The sequence below is a fragment of the Sinohyriopsis cumingii genome, chromosome 3 (assembly GCF_028554795.1).
Source record: "Sinohyriopsis cumingii isolate HCF-2022 chromosome 3, ASM2855479v2, whole genome shotgun sequence".
NCBI classification, from domain to species: domain Eukaryota; kingdom Metazoa; phylum Mollusca; class Bivalvia; order Unionida; family Unionidae; genus Sinohyriopsis; species Sinohyriopsis cumingii.
The window spans coordinates 143,390,156-143,413,084 of record NC_142963.1 but is presented as its reverse complement, the minus strand read 5'-3'; the positions used below and the strand labels follow the sequence as shown (position 1 = coordinate 143,413,084).

Genomic DNA, 22,929 nt, shown 5'->3' with positions numbered 1-22,929 from the left:
AAAGTCAGTGAAGCATGAAACATGGATCACTATGACCTCTTTTTGTGGTGTTGTAGCACTCCTTAAGATACATGCCTTGACCTTGTTTTATGGTTCCAGGTATGCATACAAGATGCAAAACTCAAATAGTCATGAGGTAATCACAAAAACTTAACCTAAAGCAGTAAAATATATAATGCCACTTCTTCTGTTGCATGGGTGTAGTACAAATTGAGATAATGAATCACCATCTACTTTGATGATCTTAGCATGAACAGAGTATGAGAAAAAAACTTCAAATGAAATAGTTAACCTAATCAATGCACATGAAATATGGTTCACCCTTACCTACTTTGTGCTCTAGGTTTACTAACAGTATAAATGCAGTGCCACACCAAGTTTCATGATTTCAGTTATAACAGCATGTAAACCTGAACTAAATGCAGAAATTTAAACCAAGAATGTACAAATAATGCAGATGTTTGTGCAACATAGTGCCCCTAGCTCCATCCCCAGTGTGCAGGTGCTAGGAAACCCAATCTAAACTGTTGTCTAGGATGTCAGAAGAAAGAACGACTGAAATGCAAAGTGGCTGCAGATTTGTATACACTTTACAAGAATGAATGACATTGCAGATGTCAATGCCAATGCAATCATCAACACAAGCTGTGAATTATAGTCTGCTAAACTTACTTATCACTAAGATTTCTTCATGAACATGCATAAGCCTTCTTGACCAATCACTGCAAGCAAGAGTAACAATTTTTCACTATGCTGACTCAGTATGACCTTTCGTGCCTTTTTTGATGAGTGAATCAAATTTCTCCTTCAAACATGGGTCACTTATCATGAATAATAAAGACACTGATGTGTTAGAGAGAATTGCATTGTGTTGCTGATGAGGTCTTTTTTTTATCTTATCACTGAAAAATAAGAAAATCTTGTCACAGTCAACCAATGGCAAGAAAGTAACACAGTGGATTTTTGCCTGTAGCTTATGAGGAGGACTGTTCAAAAATGTAAAGTACCTAGCCTTCAACCAGGCTGAATATGAAGCAAACTGAAAATCAAAGCGAAAATAAAGAGTATACTTTCATGTGATGAGAAAAATGGTAGGATCAGTCAGACTGGTAAAAAGGCACCAAAAGAAGATATCCACAACGCCCCTTGTGAGAACATTCTGACAAGGCATGGGAAAAATGTAGTAAATTGTGATGGAAGATATTGGCACCAATCACTCAAACCATGTGGACACTACTCCCTTTTGACTTCCATCTCAGCAAGCAGACAACTTTTAAGTGCTTTGAGGACTAAAACAAGTCATAAAATGTGCTAATTGTCCATTTTAGCTTCGATGGGACCAATCTGCAAAATAGTAGCTGCTATTTTGATGTATTCTGAATCAGCAATATACTTTTAAGAAGAAATACATAACATACAGTACAAATGTGTACCTACCTTCACATTGTCCTTTTTCAGTAAGGCTTCATATGTGGCCCCTTCCTCTGGCTGAGTGATAACAGGGGCTTTCCCATCCACTATCAGCTGCACTGCCTCTCCCTACAGACAGACAGATGAATAGACATTAATATGAAATCTAATGCATTGATGGAATTATCACTGAGGTTTAGAAATATTGAGAGGTTAAGAAGTTAAATATTCTGCCCTTTATGGTTTCCCTAGGCAACAATTTATTCAGTCAGGATCGGACAATATCTTGGGCCTCTGGGCAAAGCACTTTACTTCACCTGTCTCAGGCATGAATAATCTGCTTGTGTTGCTGTGTTTTACAATCAGCTACATTAAAATATTGTTGTGCAATATCCTCTCCAGACAAGTGAACTTGATTTGTCTGGCTTTCCTTACATAATGATAGCGCTTATATTACAGAAATTCATCTTTCCTTTTTACAAGGTTGCAAAGGGGTGAACAATTCAGTAGTCTACACACCCCTGTCTACCAAATTTAATGCTTGAGGTTTTTCTCTTACCCTAACCAGTCACAAGACATTTCCAAATTTATGCAAAACAATTAATTTCGATCAACTTAAAAACTGAAGCCATTTACACTGTGGAAAGCCAAAACATATTTTCAATCTCAAATGCCACCAAAGTCTTACCATAGCTTTCACACCTTCTGGGTAAAGAAACCTGTTGTAAAGAGTATCCACTGTGTCATTGGGGCCAACATAACACTTCTTTTGTAGCAGTATGGGACCTGTATCTAATCCATCATCTGCCCAGAAAATGGTAAACCCGCCAGTCTTATCTCCCTGAATCAGTGTCCTGAAGAGACAACAGCATTGAAAATAAAGCAATAATTAGCAGATTTTGCAGTCATTTATTTACTAGATGGCAAGTTCATTCTTGGTGACAAGCCCATCCACAATTTTACAAATTTTGACAAATATTTACCAAGAATATCTTGGTCTGAAAAAAAGACACACACCCCGACACACACACACTTTTGGGCAAATTTATTAAACTCACCCCCTGGTCTTATCATAGAAAAATATTGTACATGCCCCACCACATACTGGCACCATTTCTCATCTGAGAAAAACACTGTATATGCCAAATGACATTTGGGCCCCCTGGTCTTATCATCGGAAAAACACTGTACTGTATATGCCGAATGACATTTGGGGCCCCTGGTCTTATCATCAGAAAAACACTGTATATGCCGAATGACACTTGGGGCCCCTGGTCTTATCATCAGAAAAACACTGTACTGTATATGCCAAATGACATTTGGGGCCCCTGGTCTTATCATCAGAAAAACACTGTACTGTATATGCCAAATGACATTTGGGGCCCCTGGTCTTATCATCAGAAAAACACTGTACTGTATATGCCGAATGACATTTGGGGTCCCTGGTCTTATCATCAGAAAAACACTGTACTGTATATGCCGAATGACATTTGGGGCCCCTGGTCTTATCATCAGAAAAACACTGTACTGTATATGCCGAATGACATTTGGGGCCCCTGGTCTTATCATCAGAAAAACACTGTACTGTATATGCCGAATGACATTTGGGCCCCCTGGTCTTATCATCAGAAAAACACTACTGTATATGCCGAATGACATTTGGGCCCCCTGGTCTTATCATCAGAAAAACACTGTACTGTATATGCCGAATGACATTTGGGGTCCCTGGTCTTATCAACAGAAAAACACTGTACTGTATATGCCGAATGACATTTGGGGCCCCTGGTCTTATCATCAGAAAAACACTGTATATGCCAAATGACATTTGGGGCCCCTGGTCTTATCATCAGAAAAACACTGTATATGCCGAATGACATTTGGGGCCCCTGGTCTTATCATCAGAAAAACACTGTATATGCCGAATGACATTTGGGGCCCCTGGTCTTATCATCAGAAAAATAATACATATGCTAGCACCAGTGTCTTATAGTGAGGAAAATACAGTCATGCATTCTGGCCCCCAGGTTGTACCATATAAGTCTTACCTGGGGGGAAATACTGTATAAGCCCCACTATGTTCTGGCCTAAAAGTCTTATCATTGAGAGACACTCTACATGCCCCGTATTCTGACTTGCTGGTCCTATCATTAGGGGAAATATTATGTACACCTCCAGTACAGTATGGTCTTTTGACTTTATCATGGGGCAATATTGTATATTCCAAAATACATTTGTGGTATCGCATAAAAAGACATAATCAAATCTGAACCTACCAGCTGATGGCTGAAGCACCTCTGTGCCGTGGCAGCAGTGATGGATGGTAGATAATTGACTTGTTCTTCGGAAAGTTGATGACCTCCATTGGGATAAACTGGGAACAGAATGGCAACACATTCAACTCAGCTCCAATTGATTTATATTCCTCAAGGACTTCTGGGACTGGTTCTTTCTTCACCTGCCATCTCTTGTACTTAAAGACTGGAATGCCATCATTTGAGGCAGCAACAGCTTCAAATGATAAACATAAGGAACAATGTGAATCTTCTTGATAAACGTGTCTTACATGCAGAAAAATTTCGATCAAGTGTTACGTTCTGGTTAAACCTCCGATCTAACGTACAAGTTTCCTATAAATTTTCTATTTCTTAACCTGACTGATGATGTACACTCAAACCTCAAGATGATATCAAATACCGTATTTATTTGCTTGTAATTACGATTCAACTTCAAACTACTAAGATCCAGATCTGCTGGCGTATAATGTGCCAGCATATTTGGCTCGATGCAGTTATTGTTAGGACTGATTAGTAGAACAAACAGCATAGACTCATATGCTGGCAAATATCTGGGTTTATGCTGTTTGCATTTGGACCCAATTTATAAGCGCGTACATACAGTATACTTTTCAATCTCGACTTTGTCCCATAAATCTGAATCATGTCGACAGTGATATACTTGTAGATATAATAATAATAATAATAATGAGGACTTTGTATAGCGCCTAATCTTTAGAAGCTCTAAGCGCTTTACAACATTAGACAACACCTATAAGATAAGAAACATAATAATATTATTAAAAAAAACAAACACAAAATTAGAAAAACATTTAAAAAAAACATGCTGAGAATATTTCAGGGAGGAAACATTATTAGGTCTTTAAGTTTGTTCTTGCAGTCGAAATAAGTGAGTTTTGAGAGCCCTCTTGAATGTGATCACTGTGTCTTTGTGTCTAAGTTCCGTGGGCAATTCATTCCACGTTGCTGGGCCCTGGTATGCAAAAGAACGCTGTCCATATGACTTTTTCATAGTGGGAATAATGAGTATACGATTGTCAGAAGAGGAGCGTAAGCATCTTGCTGGTGTGTACACATGGGTGAGGTCAGATAGGTATGTTGGACTAGAGTCCGACAGTGAAATGTAGCACACAGAACAAATTTTGCATTTGATTCTGGATCGAATGGATAGCCAGTGTAGGGTACAGAGCAGCGGGGAGGTGTGCTCTGATCGTGGTACTCTAAGCATGATCCGAGCAGCTATGTTTTGAACTTTTTGAAGTTTCTGGAGTAGATATTGAGATGAACCAGACAAAACTGAGTTACAATAGTCCAGTCTTGAAAGTACTAATGAACACACAAGTGTTTTAGTGGCATCAGCTGAAAGATATTTGCGAATTGAGCTGATGCATCTCAGCTCAAGATATGCAGCCTTGCATATGTTCATAACATGTTGGTGCAATGTGAGAGTACTGTCCAGAGTAACACCTAGGTTTCGTACTGATTGTGTGAATTTAATGTTGGCATTGCTGATATTTATTGTTTGAGGTAAAGGAAGTGAATGAGAAAGTATTTGTATTGTGATCAGAATGGCCTCGGTTTTATCATCATTCATCTGCAGCTTGTTACAAGTCATCCATGATTTCACATCAGAAATGAACCTCTCTACACCTTGGATGGTAGCATCAACTTCAGTTGGGTGGCTAGATTTGTATATTTGGGTGTCATCAGCGTACAATTGGTGAGACACTGGATGATGTTCTATGACACTTGAGAGTGATTGAGTGTACAGAATGAAGAGAACAGGTCTAAGAACAGACTCCTGTGGAACACCACAACATAGATCAACTGGGCTTGAGTGTATTCCATTTGCATATATATTTGTGTCCTGTTGATCAAGTAGGACTTAAACCGCAGTAAGGCTGTATCATGAATGCCAAATACATGCTGGAGACGGTGAAGTAATATATCATGGTCTATTGTGTCAAATGCTGCAGACAAATCAAGGAGGGTGAGGACTGTAATCCTATACTAAAAATCTCAAACTTGTAACCCAAATATACCTGACATCTTACAAAACATGACAGTAATGAACATGAATTGAGTTTCTGACCGATGATGAAAGTGTTTTAAAGCATATGCTATTCCCTGCCAACGTCAATACAAATTTCATGACAAAATTCACCAGGATTTATAAGTGGGTCAGGGAGAAATCACCATTATTACAAAATACGACACAGGAATCAACTTAAAAAGAATATTCATTGTTTAATTTATTGTTCCGCCAATCCATCCACACATATGTATCAGGGATGAGACAATCCATCCACACATACATATCAGGGATGAGAAATTTCAGAATGCCCAGTACAACATTTTTCAAATTTAACTTGCAGTGACTTGGATCAGGATAAATAACACTTTCTGGTTTACCATCCTATGCAAAAGCCAAAAGATTTTAACTAAATAAACATATTATTTTCTGTTTAGGATTTAATGCTGCTTTCTAACATATATTAATAGCATACAAATTTCCAGAAAAATCAATTTAAAAATATGAATGATTTTCTTTGACAACAATAGGATGCGATAACAGTTAATTGGCACAATTAGTGTTGTGACACATTTAATGCATCAACCAGATCTCTGAGGAATTCCCGATGTTTCAAGAAACTTTTCGTGCTAGAATACACATAAAAAGACGCACATACATGAACACAAACATTTGTTTTTTTTCCATCCTGCCATTTTTATATACAGACTACCAGGCCAGCTTACCCAGGGGGTCTGGTTTTCCATTGACATCAGGCACAGTGAAGACTCCAACAATGTTGTGCCCATTCTTCTGGAGAAGTCGGTACACATCAGCACCAAATAAGCTCTGACCTATGATAGCAACCTTCATCCTGTCCAGTATGGACTGAAAGGAAAAACAAAACAACAAACAATGAATATATACCAGTATATTAATCACATCATTTGAAACAAAACCCACTAGAAATAGAAGACATCACAAAAATTTCACTTTCAAATGTCACTGTTTGACTTGAACCAACCAATTCTTGATGCAGAATGCTAAAAATTGACTGGAATAACAAATATGTGTTAATGAGTAGATAATCAAATGTTTAATCAATTAAATAAACTTCTGATACAAATAAAATACACTAGAAGATTGCATTAGACAATCGAGAATCTTTACTAGGAGACAACTGTTGTGCATTAAACACGAGGTATATTTGTATTTGGTCAATTTCACCTTCATTATTGAAGGAGCTGCAGTGGCTCTATGGTTCATGTGCCAAGTTGTAACAGAAATGGTTAGTGTACAGAGTTGTAACAGAAATGGTTAGTGTACAGAGTTGTAACAGAAATGGTTAGTGTACAGAGTTGCAACGGAAAAGGTTAGCATACAAAGTTGCAATGGAAATAGCATACAGAGTTGCAATGGAAATGGTTAGCATACAGAGTTGCAATGGAAATGGTAAGCATACAGAGTTGCAATGGAAATTGTTAGCCTACAGAGTTGCAATGGAAATGGTAAGCATACAGAATTGCAATTGAAATGGTAAGCATACAGAGTTGCAGTGGAAACGGTAAGCATACAGAGTTGCAATGGAAATGGTTAGCATACAGAGTTGCAATGGAAATAGCATACAGAGTTGCAATGGAAATGGTTAGCATACAGAGTTGCAATGGAAATAGCATAGAGTTGCAATGGAAATGGTTAGCATACAGAGTTGCAATGGAAATGGTAAGCATACAGTGTTGCAATGGAAATCGTTAGCCTACAGAGTTGCAATGGAAATGGTAAGCATACAGAGTTGCAATGGAAATGGTAAGTATACAGAGTTGCAATGGAAATGGTTAGTGCATAGAGTTGCAATGGAATTGGTAAGCATACAGAGTTGCAATGGAAATGGTAAGCATACAGTTGCAATGGAAATGGTAAGTATACGGAGTTGCAATGGAAATGGTTAGTGTATACAGTTGCAATGGAAATAGTAAGCATACAGAGTTGCAATGGAAATGGTTCTACCATCTGAGCTTAGTATTGCACTAAATAACCTACTTGTTGCTTTGCCACAATACCAAAACCAAACCAAATCTTTCATTAATTTACAGATGAGAACATTTTTTGTCCAATCTTATGTAAAAGATATAATAAAGATAACAAGAGTCCCACATAGGAAATTATGCTCTTCTGGCTGAAAATAATTTCCAGGGGTTCAAGACAAGAATATTACTTATATTTAACTGCAGAGTTCTGAAATCATCTCTGATATTCTTAAGCAATAACATTTTCAAATTAGCCAGTGTGGATATAAGGTCGGCATTATTTTCAGTTAGAAGAAACTAGATGCCATCTGAAGACTTTGGTATATATAAAAAACATGCCGATTTCACATCCATTCAGGAGAATTAGTGAATTTTTCAACATGTTTACTGAGGCAGCCATACTGGATGTAAGCAGGGTAGCATTTCATTTCAAACCAACTAGATACCATAAGAAGTCTGCTGGTAAAAACCAAATGTCAATATGCCTATGGCAGCCATACTGGATGTATGCAGGGTAGCATTTCATTTCAAACCAACTAGATACCGTAAGAAGTCTGCTGGTAAAAACCAAATATTAGTATGACTATGGTGGCCTTACTGGAAGTCAGATTGACATCATTACTGTTCATGACCAACTAGATACCAACCGAAGTCTTCTAATAAAAACCCCATGTGAATATCATTGTCCATTCAGGAACAGTTGCAATAAAAAGATTTTCAAAATGGCTGCTATGTGAGCCATATCTGAGGTCAGATTGGCACCATTTTCATTTAGGACCAACTAAAGTCATAATTAGTCTCCTGGTGAAAACATGATGTCCATATGATCTTCAGCTTACAAGGAGTAACAATACCAACATTTTCAAGATGGCTGCTGTGCTGGCCATATATACTGATTTCTATTCTGCACCATTTTCATTGAGATCCAACAAAACATCATAAGGAGTCTTCTGGTGAATAAGACTTTCCATTCAGACGAAGCAGCAATAAGAAGATTTTCAAGATGGTTGCAGTGGTGGCCATCTTTGAAGTCAGATCAGCACCATTTTTCACTTGGACAAAGTAGATGTCATGCGTCTTAGTAAAAACTTGATGTTGACATGACAATCCATACAGGTTGACAAGCTGCCACTGTAGCAGTCATATCTGATCCACTGGGTGGCACCATTTTCATTTAGGAGAACCAGACATCACAAGTCTTCATGTGAAAACCCCATTCCAAGATTACTTTCCATTCGAGAGTGGCAAAAACAAGGTTTCAAGTTGGCCACCATATTTGATGTCAGACTGGCACCATTTTCATTTATGACCAGTTAGACATGATGAAAATGGCATTTACTGAAAACCCAATACCGATAAGACCATCCATTCAGGAGAAGTAACAATAACAAGATTTTCCAGATAATATATGTCCGAGCAACACCATTTTCATTTAGTAGCAACCAGACATCATAAGAAGTCTTTTGATTAAATCCCATATTGATATGATTTCAGGAAATGTACAAGTAACAAGGCTTACACAATGTCAGATTGGCACCATTTTCATTTTTGACCAAGTAGATATCATAAGAAATCATTTAGTGAAAATCCTAAAAGCAACCATTCAGCAGGAGTAACAAGATTTTCAAAATGGTGGATCTCCAAATGACAACATTTTCATTTAGGAACAGATAGACATTGCAATAAGTCTTTGGTGAAAAATTCATGTCAATACAAAAAAGTAGCAATTACAAGATGGCTACCATAGTACGTGCTAGCTTTCTCCTTGCTCTTGAGCAAGACTTTAACAAAACAAATATACAACTTCTCAGGCCTGAGAAGAATAAATGTGATTGAATAATGATAAACATGTCTGAAATGGGAATGAAAATGATACAGTTATCACATAAAGGTCTTATACATAAAGCATGGTATTATATCGTGGGAAGCAGAACACTGCTTTGGTGGTTGCATTACCAAGACTGCAATGTAACAACTGCATCTGTTTGGTGCAGCGCAACTGCCCTGACCAGTCCATTTGAACCTTTCATTAGTTTAGATTCAAGATGCATCAGCTGCTGAACAACAGCAAAATCTGATAACATGGGAAATAATACAAGCACACAATTTCTTACTACCAACATGGCAGAATATAAGCTTTTCCCTATGCATCTACACCTAGCATATACATTTCATCAATTTGTTACGTTCCTCAAACTACTAAGATGTATAGGATGGACATATCAACAGGAAGACAAACAGATAAGTAATCTGAAGACTCAAGGATAATATTTACCAAGTTATATAATCAAAATATTATTTTTTTAAAGATTTTTAAAAAAATGATTTAAGATAAAAATATAGGTAATGGTGACCTAATTATTGTAAGGTGGCCAATCATATTTCCAGATGTGTCCATCTATAACAGTTGTATGCCATATAATGAATAAAGAGTCACAATTATGTGTTGTTGAGTTCAAGCATACTTCTAAATCTTGATCTTATATCCTAGTTTTTAACCCTGACCGTGTCACCAATCCCTGTAAAAAAACCAGTAAACTTCTCTAAACTGATTCATAAGAAACAAGAAACCTATCTACCAAGAAACATCACACATGTAAATTTTATGACTTAGGAGACCAACAATTACTAAGATAGTGTCAAAAATTATTCAAGCATGAAATGTAGGTGAACAAAATTGAACAAAGCCCTGTTCTGCTTCTCAAATACTTCCATGTATATTGCCTACTCCAATAGCAGTGTATCACAGTTTTACACAAGAATATGTTAATTTGACTCTATGAGCTTTAGGATCTTTACAAAAACACATGCACTAGGTTTAAGGTCTGGTAGAAAAATGGTGCACAGGGCTCAAAGATCCTACCATCAAATCAACTTGGTCAGTTACAAGTTTTTGGACAAGGCACTTTAAATTCAATTGCCTTGGCACTATGTAATCTACTCATGCTGCAGTGACAGGAAACAAAACCCCAACAATAAAAGCTTTGGGCAAGTTGATTAATACACACACACACATAACACATATATATAAGATCTTAATTTTCATCTAATTTTTATGCATATTCTTTTAAAGGACTGGTACTTAATAATGATTACAAGGAATATGCTACAACTTAGAAGAATGATAGGGGTTAGGAAGAAACCCAGAATGATAAATGAAGGAAATCAAAACCAAATCAACATCTTGCCCCAAAACTAAGGCAGGATGCTGATGCCAATGTAACAATACAAGCAATCCTTATTTTTCAGAAAAGGTACCATCTACACTCGTTTATAAGACAAGTCCAACTGCACAGACCCAGATTTGCTGTCACATAATGCCCAAGAGATCTGAGTCTGTGCAGTTTGTTACGAGAAATCAGTAGAACAAACAAAACAGAACCTGATCTGCAAGCGCATTATGGGGGCCCCGAGTGGCCGAGTGGTCTAAAGCGCTCTCCATTACGGATCACTGCCATCTGTCTGTGTGGGTTCGAGTCTTGGATTCAGCCAATGTGGGTATGTGAGAAAGCTTGCCAGTAGCTGCTCGTGGGTTGATGGTTCTTTCCGGGCTTTTCCACGTTCTTCCTCCACCATTAATACTGGCCGCCATGTACAGCCTATCATGTGCTAAAAAATGGCGTTAAACCTTACAACAACAAGTACATTATGTTACAGAAGAGCATTATCTTTGTAGTTTACAGTTTAAATTGACTTATAAGCGAGTTCACTGATTGCACACATGATCTTAGTTCCCAAGTGGCCGAGTGGTCTAAAGCGCTCACTATTACGGATCACTGCCATCTCACCTCGGTTATGCATGGGTTTGAGTCTTAGGCTCGGCTAACGTGGGTAAATGAGAAAGCTTGCCAGTGGCTTCTTGTGGGTCGGTGGTTCTTCCTGGGGTTTTCCTGGGTTCTTCCTCCACCAGTTATACTGGCCACCATCTATAGCTTATCTTGTGCTGAAAAATGGTGTCAAACCCTACAACAACAACAACAACCTTTTTTTGACAATGTGCATGCAATGTGAATCTCTATCCTATTTCACAAGAGGGCAAGGCAGCTAGGCTCTCATCAATATTCCACTGAAAGATGGTTAAATAGATGGGGCATTTCAGCCCAACATACAAAAAAACTCAAGCTTAAAGTTTTGACAAACCAATCTGTACTGACTTGTCTCTGGCAGATTTTACTTTGCTCCACATGTAGGTGCCAGTTACATGTGTCACCAGATACGCATACATTTTGCCAGTGTATGGTGCTTATTTCCTACAAGTCTTCTAAATTAATAAAAAATGTATTCCCATTCTAGAATTTCCTAGTAAACATGCCATGTTTTTTTAATTGTTGTTGCTGACTATTCCCTGCAGTATTTTATCTGAGCACCCCTTATTCCGCGTTTGGGGTAATTAAAACATAAATTTATTATATATTTCAAAGTGAGATTGAAATATTATCAGTGGAAGAAAAACAATATAGCCACATTGGCAGTACCACTTTTACTGCCAAAGTGGTGATATCACTTTTGGAACTACTTTATTTTTCTATTTAGGAAGTATATCTGCCCTTATATGCATTTTTAGATTCATATTTCCATATTTATGACCATTTCATTTTTCTTATTCATCTGGTCCTTTACTCTCCCTTTCTTCACCTCAGGATGTAAAGATCACAAAATGTGCATGGATGCAATCACTGGTGTGCATCATGAAATTCTTAAAAATAAAGTCCAAACAGCAAAAAGTAATCTATTAACTTTTTATAATTTGTTTTCTCCAAAAACCACGGAAACTGTCAGTGACTGACCTTACATAATATGTTGCTATGTGTCACCCATACAGCATTACATACCTGTAATAATCCATGACAACTGGTATATATACATGTATTTGGGAGAAGAAACAAAATTTTGAATAAATATAGAAATATAATTTTTACATAGCAAGTTAAACTTGCACCTGAAATCCTATTTGAAATCCTTTCTGAAAGCAATGGATGAATCAGGCATTGGTTAGTGTTGATTGCAAACTGAAATTAATAAGTGGACAAAGCATGTACTACCAAACAAGACTTTAATTGCCATGGCCACATAAAAATTTACATAAACAAAATGAATTTTAAAAAATCCCTACATGCAAAGTCACAATCATTAAAATCTCTTGTTTAATTAAAGATGGTGTACTCTTAAGTCTATCAGATACAACCACTGTATTAACAAGAATGTCTTCATATTTGTACAAAGTCATCATTTGTACAAAGTCATCATTTGACAAAATATGTAATCTGAAGCCTGATATGTACAAGCTAACTTATAAACCATTGCTGTCACAAAATTACTGTAAAATGTTTTGACTTCTTTTTATTGATGTTGTAATACAACTGCTAATCACATTAGCACAGAATGGAGAAAACTCACAAATCGACAGGAACGAAAATCAAAGATTTCTGAGTAGATCTACCGAAATATTTCACTTGTCTTGTAGAAATATTTTGTATTGTCACTCATGGCTTCACCACTCATGCAAATACAATGTTTCCACTTCACTCTGAACTATTTCCATTTATATATTCAAAAAACATGTATATCTATCAAATTGTGATCCACCCATGGGACAATAATACATGTATAAAAAACACTGTTTCAACATGTCTGTTCAGCAGCTGGCTGTTGCTTCTCTACTCTCTACATCAATGACAAATTTCCTCAGAGTAATAACAAAAGAAATTAACGACAAAAAAATATTAATATTTCTAAAGGAATTAAATAAACATTGTACACAATTTCAGTGATATCCTTTCTACTTTCCCTTGTAACTCTCTCTCACATGCATAAGGGACAGAATATGGGGCAATCTGTGGAGAGACAGAGAAAAAGAATTTGGATCTCATGAAACCCTTAAAAACTGAACTTATACCAAGTAACCTAGAAGAAAATGGGTCCTTGTAACTGTATGTGTACTCTTTCCATAAGGACCACTCCGGTGGCCTAAGTGGTTAAAGTGTCTGCCTTGGATAATGTGGGTCACAGGTTCAAGCCCCAGCCAAGTCATACCAAAGACTTATAAAAATGGCATTGTACTGGTAGCTGCCTCACTTGGCACTCAGCATTAAGAGGTTAGTGTTAGAACTGGTTGCCCTGGTGTCAGGATAATGTGACTGGGTGGGGACATCATGCTACATGACTGGCATGCAATCAATGTTCCCTTTTAATGAAAATATCATATAACTCATGGTATATTATCAATGATGTGTGTGTCTGTATATAATATATACACAATGCTGTTGGGCATTTCTGCACACCTAAGGTTTCCATCTCCAATATTGAAGCAAAATGCTTACCGAATTTGACCGATTGACGAAAATAAAATACTGCAATGCTTACTATTTCAAAAGAGGCAATTGTCACCAGAATACTGTTCTAAGTAATATTAATTTTGGACACACGGGATACCACCCACCTACCCCGTTTTCATGACTTGCAATATGTTGGCCTATTCTGCGCACAGCTTTGAAAAGATGTAATGTTTATCCATCGGGCTATAAAAATGAAATTCATTACCTTAGACTGTTTCTGTCAGCATTTCAGTTGAGTAATTAGGTCAGGTTTATAGCTAGTTTTACAAAATTCAACATAACAATACCAATAAATGGCAAGAGATGTTAAGCAAACTAAACCGATCTTGTAAAAAAATTAGTAAAGTTCAACATTTTATAAAAAATAAATTATGTGGAATTGGAACAACAATGACTATGATGTAATGTCTTTGCAACATCTTGTTTATGGGTAAGTATTACTAAAAAATTAAGAAACAGACTATACGCCAGGGAATTTCTTGAGAATGCCATTATAGTGTCAAGATGACATGTTGGGTAGCAGACGATATTGCACGTGTGGGACAACTTCTTGCAAATTGGATACTTGGATTAAAATGCAGAATTTTTATATGGTATATATTTCCATCTTTAATATATAATTTATTTATTGTATGATTCTAAATAATACATATTAAATAGGATTTTCTGGGTTACAGGTTCAAGAAGGTCATGGAGTGGGTCTTCATGTTGACATTTAGAAATCACATTTTCATACGCATTTCGAGTCGAAATGTGGGATACTTTTGTGCAGTTTATGAATATCACTTTTCTTAAAGTACGACCATTCTTTCTTGACACAAAATGGATTTTTGACCTAAAATAACACATGATCCAATGTTTACAGAAATGACATCACTGTGCAGAATTACCCAATGCGCAGAATTGGCCGAAATGGTGGTACACACACGTATATGCATAAATGCACACACATGAAAATGGTGGTAGTGAAGGGTAAATGTGGCATTATAATGTACCTACCATTATTTTCCACCTAAGAGCCAATATAAATGATTTCATTGTAATAAAGAGTAATCTATTAATATACAAAGTTGATCCATTTGTATTCTTACAGTGATTGATGCTTCAGCTTCACGAGTAAATAGGGTCAAAATTTGACCTCAGAAATATGTACGTTGGTAGGGTCATAATTTGACCTCAGAAATGTGTACATTGGTAGGGTCATAATTTGACCTTAGAAATATGAACGTTAGTACGGTCATAATTTGACCTTAGAAATATGTACATTGGTAGGGTCATAATTTGACCTTAGAAATATGTATGTTGGATGGAATACTTACTGACAATATATTTGTAGTTAAATCCTGGTGGGATTCAATTTCCTGGATTTGATCAGTACTTAAGCTGAAGGCCATTTGGAATACTCGATATTCTTGTGGACTTCTGATATAACTTTTAGGACTATTTGGAATTTCAGTCATAATAATGTAAGTTCTTTTTAAATTTTTACTTTGTATTCTAGAGAAATAAAAAAAAATTGAATTTTAAAAAATGTGTTGGTTTTTGCTCTTCTCTGTACAGTTAATTAGTTTAAGACTGTAGAGTTGCAACATGGTCTTGATGGAGATCTGCAATCCATCACACACTACAAGTTCAACCTCTTTGTTAGAATAACAGCTGCACCTGCCCTGCAAGACTGGAGGAATCCTATACTTTTTATGGAAATGTTTGGTACAATTGTATTAAAGATGTGGCTTGTGAGAATGAAGTAATTCCTATCTTCAGAGTCACCTCTGCAGAGGGGGCACATAAGGAGAAGGTTAAGGAATTCACTAAGGCTCGTATCCTTGTTTTCAATTTACTTACAAACCATACATTATATAATAATATATAGTAAATGCATGATTTGTAGGAAAACTGGAAGCAATGATACTAGTCCGAGTTTCCTCTGACCCTTGTCACCCCATTTTTTATATTTGGATATTATTTTGAGGTGTACACCCCAACATAATTGTTCAATTGTCAAAAATGGGGTGGGTTAGGGTAGGGTCAGAGGAAATCTGACTACAATTATACAAGTCTGTGACTGAACTTGTTTCTGTTGGACTGCAGTATGTACGAGCCTGTTAGCGGAAAGTTTCAAATAAAACCTGCAATGACTAAACGCCCTTCAAAGAAGTCTACGTTATATCAGACCAACAAGTCGATCTCCAATCTTTTTTTTTTTTTTTTTTTTTTTTTTTTTTGGGTCTGACATTACTGGTAGCGGGGGAAAAACGGGAGTTCTACTTGTTGGTCTAGCATTAATTTACACTTACCTGAAAAAAATTATATTATTGCTTCCCACAAAACTATACTGTGTTCAAACCGCTAGGCCTACTTGCAGTCTTCACCAATGACAGACACTGGAGTACACTAAAATTCTGGTTGACCACAGCACAAGTTTTAAGCTCGATAATATAAACATGGGCCTCCAGGGTAAATGTCGCCGATAACTTACTTATTTCAAAGCCAACGTTGACGGTAGAGAATCATCACATGTGCACTAAACTGGCCTTAAACTAACGGTACGCAAATATGAATTCCGGTCTAGAAATAAATGCAAACACTTATTAATTCAGGTCCGAACGCAACCTCAGATCCTTATGAGAAAAGTCGGTCTAACCTTGACCTTTAACTATATAGGCCTAATGCAAAATTTCCCATGTAAAGAAGTAAGACCAGTACCAGAACAGAAAGGGTCAGCGCTGCATCCGCTGTCACTGCCAAAAAATAAGCAATCCTCCTAAAAGAAGATATGAAACCACTGCTCCGGTAAAATTCTTCTTAGCGTTACGGAATATGCAACTATTAAAAGGTCGACCGAGATATACCATTACATTCGGGACTGACTATTTAAATTTTCAGGCAGGTCGGGAAAGTTAGTTAGGCCTTCTTATTTTTTTAAAAGTTAGTTCTCATAAAACAAAGAAAAATTATCTTGAGAAAAAAATAAAAAAAAAAAAAATGTCCTAGTTGGTATGAAAACTCCACCTACACCCAACCAAGATTAAACGGTCCTTAATGAACTGGAATGTCGGGATCTTTTAATTTTAAATATTTCAAGTGCACATAATGATGACCCGAATCTGTTGGTTTTAAATGTGACTAGAAATCTGGGTCTATGTTAGTAGCTGGGTGCATACAAGTTGATCTAAGCAACCTTTTGACTTGATTGGCCATTGCTAGGTACAAATGAACTGATACAATGGCAGATGGTATATCCCTAACAAAAATTCAGGAGCATCGTTGGATTGGTTCTTGATATACAAACAATTTTCTTACACGAAATGTCTTGCCAAAATGAGAAAAGCATAAGTCACGAACATCTATTTGGGTTCACGACCAACATTAAGCTTTCAAACAGGAGTGAAGGCAAACAAAGATTACAAGATGCAGAATGTGATCTGCAATGGGTTTTGATTCTAAGGTCAGTTCAAGGTGTCAGAGTGACTTTAATTTGTAAACATCAGAGAACATGCTCTTGGTGTTTAAGAGAACATCCAAAAAACAATTCACCCAAAAATGGAAATGAATTTTGGGTAACATGTAACTAATGAATTTAGTTATTTGAAATGACTGTTGTAGCTATACAGGAAGACTAATAACTCATCCTAAGAGCCATTTTATAGAATCTTTCCAAACAATCCCTGATTTTTAGTAATTCCTCTCTGTGTTCCTATGTCAACTGATGGCAAATGTAAAATCACCCACCACAGAATTATTGTACTGTGCCATGACAGAAAAAACAAATGGCAAAAGACAACTTGCTGTTCTACACAACAGAAAATACCATTGTAATCCCACATTAAAACCATAAAGGTATACACTGTAGAAAATAGTTATACACAGGAGAAATTATAGTTGTAAACCCACATTAAATATATAAAGGTCTACACAGGAAATTACAGTTGTAAACCAACATTATATAGATAAAAGTCGTTCTCCTCATCAGCAGATTACATCTGGGTTTCCATTTTGTTTTTTTTAATTATGGTACTTTTCACATAGACAAGTTACATTTAAAAGGTACTTTTTGCTCTAAAGTCACTTGTGCAGTGTTTGTTTCAAATAATTTCAATAGTAAGAAGAAAAAAAAAGTAGAACAAGTTTCTTCAATTTAGCCCTCTTTTTATATTCTAACATCAGTCAGTTTCATTTACGTAAAGAGAATCTACCCTATTAGCTTTTATAAATCCAATGAAATTTCACACTTCACCAAGGTTTATGGATCAGTTGTTTAATCTTCTGTTTACCCTTCTTTCATGGCCATACTTTGCCTATGAAATCACTACGTATCAATTTTTGTTCCACTCATCTTCTCTTTAAATAACACTGACTACAGAGAAATAATTTTGTGCAGCTGATTTATAAACATAGGAATTTGTTTTAAGAAACAAAGCACAGACAATGTACATGTAGGGGCCATAACTCCTCCAAAGAGAATGCTGGAAATCAAACTCCTTCAAGCTCCCATCAGGATACATCCATGTACCAAATCTGTTCATCATTCCTTGGTAAAATAATGCTGCAGTAAATGAAGTCAGGAGGACAGGCAATCTAGTGCCATAACTCTTTCCAATTATAATGTAGAATGCTGGAAATTAACTTTAATCAAGATCTCAGCAATATAAGACACATGCTAAAATTGCTTGATATCCAACATTCTTTGGAAACCAATGCTGTGGAAACAATAAGGCAGGAAGACAGACAATCAGTGGGAAATGATTCATTTATAGCATGTCATGAAATGACAGAAATCAAACTAATAATGTTTTATCAATGAAAAGGTGTATGCTAAATTTTGTTGAAACATGCTGCAGTAATTAAAAGTTAGAAGGATGGTAAACAGGGCCATCACTAATATGTGATTTTAAGGAAATCAAACTTATTCATAGTTTAAACAACTTAAAAGTTGCATCTGAAAAAACAAAATTCAAAATCCAATATGATACATTGTGGAAACCAAAATGAGGAGGGGAGGTAATCAAGGGGCATAACTCCTGTACATTTTTTTTTTTTGGCATGCAGGAAATTCAAGGTCTTGTCAACAAACAACTGCATGCAAAAATCTAGTCAAAATTCAATAAGGGAGACATAACTTTTAAAGATGTAATAGAAATTGAATACATTTAAGGTCTTTTCAATAATACATGCAGTGCTGCATATAAAAAAAAAATCTGCTTGAAATTCAACATTTCCATGTAAAGTTTAGCTGCTGAAATTAAAATGTTGACTGACAGACAGACAAGATAACTGCATAACAAATTCAACAAAACTTGGTAAGGATATGGTGGTAATCTACAGTTTCATATTTTGCATAGGGTTAGAATTTTAAAGAAAAAGAACTTCCTCTGCTTTCTTCACTGGTTATACTGGTTATTTAAAAAAGACCTTGTCTATCTTAGGAATAATTCAAAGAACCTTCAATTCCCTTTATTTTGGTATATGATTGATGGGTGTAATATAGGTTATAGAGTAAACAGCTTGGCCTTACTCCAGATGTGCACCTTTCAAAAAAGTGCTAGCTCCACTTGGTCCTTTTCATAACCTTGACTTTTATATATTTGGTAATTCATTAATTGCACTTTCAGAAGCTGGTATTGCCTAGTCTGGCAAAATTCATTTTCCCTATTTTAACAGCTGCTATGGACAGTGTACTTTAGACTAATTCAGGCTGATTTGTTAGCACAAGGGAGCAGTTATTTTAGCTAGCAGAGTGCTTAAATCATGTACAATTTCCAAAACTACAATATCCAAAGAAATATCATCCATATTACATTAACGTAGCATAGAGGTATGCCAACATTCTCTCCATTGTGCATGTTTTAAATGCAAACAACTTCACCTTAGATACATCACTCTCTCAAAAGTACATAATAACTGGTCAGCGCCCTCTATATTGCAGAAAAAAAGTCAGGAGGAGAGGCAATCAAGGGGCATAACTCCTAAAAATATAAATTTCTGTATACATTGTCATATGGGCATAAGTACTTAAAAGACCATGATAGGATTTTTTATGTGCCACTACCTGTTCACTAGAGGATAAAATGAAGGGTGCCCTTGCCCTCTTTGACCCTGCTTCTGTCAGTGAATCATAATCTCCATATTACCAAATATTAATCACAACAGATGGATTATTTTCATTTATTTACTTCAAAGCCAAGGACCCATGATAAAATGGATAATGATTCCCTTTTCTGTCAGTATGAAGTTGTCAGTGATCTAGAAAATTTATTACTGTGATCTGACTGGCTGTTAGACATTGCAAATAAACTAATAAAGTGACTGATGTGAAGCTTAATTAACTGTTCACCTGTTGTTAATTAACATGTTACTATATACCACTTAAACCCCAACATATGCTGATATCTATAGACAACCAACCAATAATATAACTGGCAATGGTGTGAGCATCAAATGCTTGACAAGTACATAGGCAGCTTGACAGATTTACAAGCATATGGGTAGCTTGACTTAAATTTTAGGCACATGGACAGCTTGACAGATTACAGGCACATGGGCAGCTGGACTGATTTACAAGCACATGGGCAGCTTGACAGATTTATAGACACATGGGCAGCTTTACAAATTTACAGGCCTAATGTCAGTAAACTACCAAACTGTTGGGGCCCCGAGTGGCCAAGTGGTCTAAAGCGCTCTCCGTTACGGATCACTGCCATCTCACCTCTGTCTGCATGGGTTCGAGTCTCGGAATCGGCCAATGTGGGTATGTGAGACAGCTTGCCAGTAGCTTCTCGTGGGTCGGTGGTTCTTTCTGGGGTTTTCCCAGGTTCTTCCTCCACCATTAATACTGGCCACCATGTATAGCCTATCGTGTGCTGAAAAATGGCGTTAAACCCTACAACAACAGCAACCAAACTGTCAATATGTATCATATAAAAATTCAAATCATCACAACTTGAATATATTTTGAAACTATTTCATGAACTCTTCTGCATGCTCTAAAATATTAATAATCCACACAAGGTGTCAACAGAAAATAATTTGATTTTATATGATTTGTTATGCTAATGAGTAGGGCATGGCTATGAATGCTGATGAGTAGGGCATGGCTATGAATGCTGAAGAGTAGGGCATGGCTATGAATGGCTATGATTGCTGATGAGTAGGGCATGGCTATGAATGCTGATGAGTAGGGCATGGCTATGAATGGCTATAATTGCTGATGAGTAGGGCGTGGTTATGAATGCTAATGAGAAGGGCATGGCTATGATTGCTGATGAGTAGGGCATGGCTATGAATGCTGATGAGTTGTGTGTGTGGTGATGAATGCTATGGTGACAGATCAGTTGTCTAATCACTTTCATGCACCTATAATTCCATGGCTGGCAGAAAAATATAGTTAGTGTTGACACAAGATATTTGCTTGAATTTATCTATACCAATGCAATTTTTTTATTTGCTAATCAATTAAAATAATAGTTAAACATTCTAACTTGAAAATTTTTTATTTGATGTGAAAATCTCCACATTTGTTTAATTTTTGAGCTTATTTCATTACATTATGTATATTTAATCTATATTGCTTGTTGGCATTTTTCTCCATGATTATATCTTACATATAATTGTATTTTGTAATGGACCATAGTCCAAGCTCAGGTTAACTGTGTACATGACTAGGGACACTGATTTTGTAAACAACATAATACATAGGTAATATTTCTCTCATCAATGAAGTAAACATGTTTATCTTAATCATCATTTTGGACATTGGTAATCCACAATAGCAAAACCTGGTGTACCTGATGTTTGCCATGTTCCTTATTACAACTTTAGTAATACATGTATACATTCTCTTCTTGACAGCTTGGAATATTCTAGAAATGAAAATTTGACCCTCATCCTGGTTCTATTACTGTATCTTAGCTTTTAATAGAATGTTGTGTTCCGTATTTCATTTGAGTTGAATTTTTTATTCAAATTAGTATTCACTGGAAGTAAAACGTGCTCATCAATAATATTCTTGGACAGAAATATTAATTTGGAATTACAGTCAATAGTCAATCCAGACAAGAATATATTTGATTTATATTACTGTGATACCGCAAAAGACTGATAGTATGTCATCACACTCCAGGCTATTAGCACATTACCATGTTCGAGACTAAAGGCACATCAACACATTCAATATTGGAACTTATTTGGAATACCACTGAAATTCAATTGGATCATTATACATTTGGACTTGTGATAACATTGTTAGGACTAGCTGAGATTTAATTCAAACTACTGTAAGTCCTTTTAAAATTTTAACTTTATATCCAAGAGAAATAAATTATTTGTTGAATTTTACAAAACCTGTTGGTTTTCGCTCTTTTCTGATTTTTAGTTTAAGACCTTAGAGTTATAACAACAAGGTAACATTGTTATTTAATCGCTATCAGTCATGAAAACCCTAATAAAAACTATTCATTTATCATGCACCAAATCAATGCATTAGATAACTAAGTTCCACCTATTTAATCATTCTCGATTCAAATGCAGAACATCATATCTACACTCCTCTAGCAGTCTACAAGTTTCAAACTTTAGTCTTTAATATATTTTGCATTTGTACTTTTTATTGGGGGGGGGCAATAAAAAAAGCATAGTTTTATCTGGATTTACAACTAAAAAGATAATAATTTGCAAGTGTATTCCACTATGTGCAGCCTTTGCAAAAGAAAGCTCCTTTCACGAGTAAGTTGTTCCCATGGTGAAATGTGTTGAAAGTCACATACATTGTTCTTTACCACAAAATCACGCACTAATTAACAAATCCCTTAAATAATTGAATTCAGTTAACTGGTAAAAATTCCAAAAACAGGATT

General features: G+C 36.1%; 1 protein-coding gene across 4 annotated transcripts in view; it reads right to left on the bottom strand.

Moving 5' to 3' along the window:
- LOC149804007 (cytosolic 10-formyltetrahydrofolate dehydrogenase-like) overlaps positions 1-22,929 on the bottom strand; it is an 88,135-nt gene that overhangs the window by 48,695 nt on the left and 16,511 nt on the right. For 2 of the 4 annotated variants that reach the window (XM_089953870.1, XM_089953868.1), the window contains exons 2-5: positions 6,462-6,603; positions 3,684-3,918; positions 2,099-2,264; positions 1,438-1,539 (exon numbers count right to left, since the gene is read on the bottom strand). In XM_089953870.1, the coding sequence (XP_089809996.1) occupies positions 1,438-1,539; positions 2,099-2,264; positions 3,684-3,918; positions 6,462-6,588 (630 nt within the window). In that variant the 5' untranslated portion in view covers positions 6,589-6,603. Of the gene's footprint in view, positions 1-1,437; positions 1,540-2,098; positions 2,265-3,683; positions 3,919-6,461; positions 6,604-16,374; positions 16,804-22,929 lie in introns of those variants that run through there. The other 2 variants (XM_089953869.1, XM_089953871.1) reach the window with 2 other exon arrangements.